Source organism: Gymnoscopelus braueri (assembly GCF_963280865.1).
Source record: "Gymnoscopelus braueri genome assembly, chromosome: 24".
Classification (NCBI taxonomy): Eukaryota; Metazoa; Chordata; class Actinopteri; order Myctophiformes; family Myctophidae; genus Gymnoscopelus; species Gymnoscopelus braueri.
Genome location: NC_137626.1, coordinates 4,902,129 through 4,905,576, shown reverse-complemented (window position 1 = coordinate 4,905,576; position 3,448 = coordinate 4,902,129). Strand labels below are relative to the sequence as shown.

At 40.0% G+C, this 3,448-nt stretch overlaps 1 protein-coding gene across 1 annotated transcript; it reads right to left on the bottom strand.

Moving 5' to 3' along the window:
- Positions 1-501: 501 nt before the first annotated feature.
- Positions 502-1,652, bottom strand: LOC308080155 (uncharacterized protein; the record flags this gene model as incomplete). Its single annotated transcript, XM_080421933.1, has 2 exons — positions 502-1,360; positions 1,517-1,652. 2 exons carry the CDS (start codon positions 1,650-1,652, stop codon positions 648-650), a joined length of 849 nt encoding a protein of 282 aa, XP_080278059.1. The 3' UTR covers positions 502-647.
- Positions 1,653-3,448: the final 1,796 nt, after the last annotated feature.

Sequence of the window (3,448 nt, the reverse complement as noted above, 5' to 3'; positions counted from 1 at the left end):
GCCTGGAGCCCTGCTTCTCATGATCTGTATGCTGTTTGCTCTGCTGAAATCTTCCGAATAAATGATCTACAACTTCACCTGAATGGAATATTATTATCAATATTTCTATTACACAACATACCATGTTACAACAACATACCATGTTACATGACACAACAACATACCATGTATTAAACATGTTAACCATATCATTTTCAAACTATGTAACTATATCAATATTTCTATGATGAATTCAGACTGTATGGTATATTCAGACTGTGACAGTAATATTATCACAGGTTATTTCAAAGCAACGTGTGTTCCAAATAGTTCTGAGTTTGGTTATTGTACCAGAATGTTCTGGGGAAACAGGAAACAGTTCTGTAAGATAGATTGATTGTAATTCAATGGGTCAGTCTGACCTAAAATGGTGTAACTAATCATCGATTGAATACTTTATTAACAGTTTGCAAATAGTACAGTGGTACGGTTATACAATGGTGCTAAAACACAAAAAGCCCTAAGGGCTTGTTTCCATTGTGGTCCTGTGAATTCAATTCATCATGGCATTTAAAGACATACAATAATATATAAGACGTCATCAACACTAGTATCAATACAACACATAATATGTACTGTAAACAAGAGTTTTCTCCAGTGTGGACAGTTTATTCTCCAGTGTGGATACGCTGGTGTTTCTTCAGGTTACCCGACCGATTAAAACTCTTGCTACAATGTTTACAGTGGAAAGGTTTTTCTCCAGTGTGGATACGCTGGTGTCTCTTCAGGTCAGATGACTTACTGAAACTCTTTTCACAATGTTTACACTGGAAAGGTTTTTCTCCAGTGTGGATTTGCTGGTGTTTCTTCAGGTTAGCCGAACAATTAAAACTCTTGTTACAATGTTTACAGTGGAAAGGTTTTTCTCCAGTGTGGATAAGCTGGTGTTTCTTCAGGTTACCCGACCGATTAAAACTCTTGCTACAATGTTTACAGTGGAAAGGTTTTTCTCCAGTGTGGATATGCTGGTGTCTCTTCAGGTCAGATGACTTAGTGAAACTCTTTTCACAATGTTTACACTGGAAAGGTTTTTCTCCAGTGTGGATTTGCTGGTGTTTCTTCAGGTTAGCCGAACAATTAAAACTCTTGTTACAATGTTTACAGTGGAAAGGTTTTTCTCCAGTGTGGACATGCTGGTGTGTCTTCAGGTCATATGACCGAATGAAACTCTTGTTGCAATGTTTACAGTGGAAAGGTTTCTCTCCAGTGTGGATAAGCTGGTGTCTCTTCAGGTTAGCCGACCGATTAAAACTCTTTTTACAGTGTGTACAGTGGAAAGGTTTTTCTCCGGTGTGGATACGCTGGTGTGTCTTCAGGGAACCTGAGGTACAGAGGGAAGAGGAGAGACGGGGAAAGGCAGGTTAAAATTGGTGAGTACACATACAACTTGAAAGCTTCCATCATCGACCTCTTTTATTCCAACTCCCAGTTTTCCCCACCCATGTAAGTCCTGTCCCTGTGTTTAACACAGACTGACCTCCACTTGTCTCCTCCCAATCATCACTGTCTTCAGTGACTTCAGTGTCAGAATCAAGCTCAACTTCAATTTCAGAGCAGTGTGAAGAGATGTCTTCATCATCATCTTCACTTTTCACTGCTAGTAATGTCAACATTGACCCAACAGGCTCCTCTGGTCTTTGAAGTAGCTTCTCCTGTTCCTCTTTAATCTGTGGAGGCTCTGGTTCCTCCTGGAGCAGACTGGGGCTCCTCTCCTGTTCAGGAGAAACCTCCTCTTTACACACAACCATGTGCAGGATGTCTAGGAGCAGAAAAATAACATGATAGTGAATAGTGGATTCCTAAAATGTACATATATTTATCCTTTGTCCGTGTTCCCTGTACAAAGTGAGCTATCACCTACTTTGATTGACCAAACATTGACAAACAGCAGGTTGCTACATGACATCATTTTTTTAGCAAGGTTTTATCTGTAATTTGAGTTTGGATATTTAGTTACTTTACCAAACAATTGAATAATGTTATAAGGTAGGGTTATGGGGTAGGTATACGGTATAGAACAGGGTTGTATAGGGTTATGGGGTAGGTATACGGTATAGAACAGGGTTGTATAGGGTTATGGGGTAGGTATACGGTATAGAACAGGGTTGTATAGGGTTATGGGGTAGGTATACGGTATAGAACAGGGTTGTATAGGGTTATGGGGTAGGTATACGGTATAGAACAGGGTTGTATAGGGTTATAGGGTAGGTATACAGTATAGAACAGGGTTGTATAGGGTTATAGGGTAGGTATACGGTATAGAACAGGGTTGTATAGGGTTATGGGGTAGGTATACGGTATAGAACAGGGTTGTATAGGGTTATGGGGTAGGTATACGGTATAGAACAGGGTTGTATAGGGCTATGGGGTAGGTATACGGTATAGAACAGGGTTGTATAGGGTTATGGGGTAGGTATACGGTATAGAACAGGGTTGTATAGGGTTATGGGGTAGGTATACGGTATAGAACAGGGTGTTATAGGGTAGGTATACGGTATAGAACAGGGTTGTATAGGGTTATAGGGTAGGTATACGGTATAGAACAGGGTTGTATAGGGTTATAGGGTAGGTATACGGTATAGAACAGGGTGTTATAGGGTAGGTATACGGTATAGAACAGGGTTGTATAGGGTTATAGGGTAGGTATACGGTATAGAACAGGGTTGTATAGGGTTATGGGGTAGGTATACGGTATAGAACAGGGTTGTATAGGGTTATGGGGTAGGTATACGGTATAGAACAGGGTTGTATAGGGTTATGGGGTAGGTATACGGTATAGAACAGGGTGTTATAGGGTAGGTATACGGTATAGAACAGGGTGTTATAGGGTAGGTATACGGTATAGAACAGGGTTGTATAGGGTTATAGGGTAGGTATACGGTATAGAACAGGGTTGTATAGGGTTATAGGGTAGGTATACGGTATAGAACAGGGTTGTATAGGGTTATAGGGTAGGTATACGGTATAGAACAGGGTTGATTTCATCAACTAAAACTATGACGAAAAATGTTCGTCGACTACCTTTTTTTCACTGACGAAAACTAAATAAAAACAAAATAAAAACTAAGCCATGATGACTAAAACTGAGACTAAATATATTGACAAATTCGTCAACAAATTCGTCAACGAATAAAAACTAAAATGTTAGTGAGGGATCTAGTGGAGAACAGATCCAGTAGAACTAAAAGACAAGTCATTTTATGTTTGGTTGCGCTCGGGTGTTGCGCTCTGAAAATAGCCGATCTACAAGCTCACAACGTGTAGCAGCACGACACGTTGTGATATTTTCAGCATGCAACCAAGTGTAAAATCAGCCATTACAACGCCGTCAAGGCACCGCCAACATACATTTTAGTCGACTAAATAACTGTAGATTTAGTCGACTATTGTAGTGGGAAAAATTGAATTG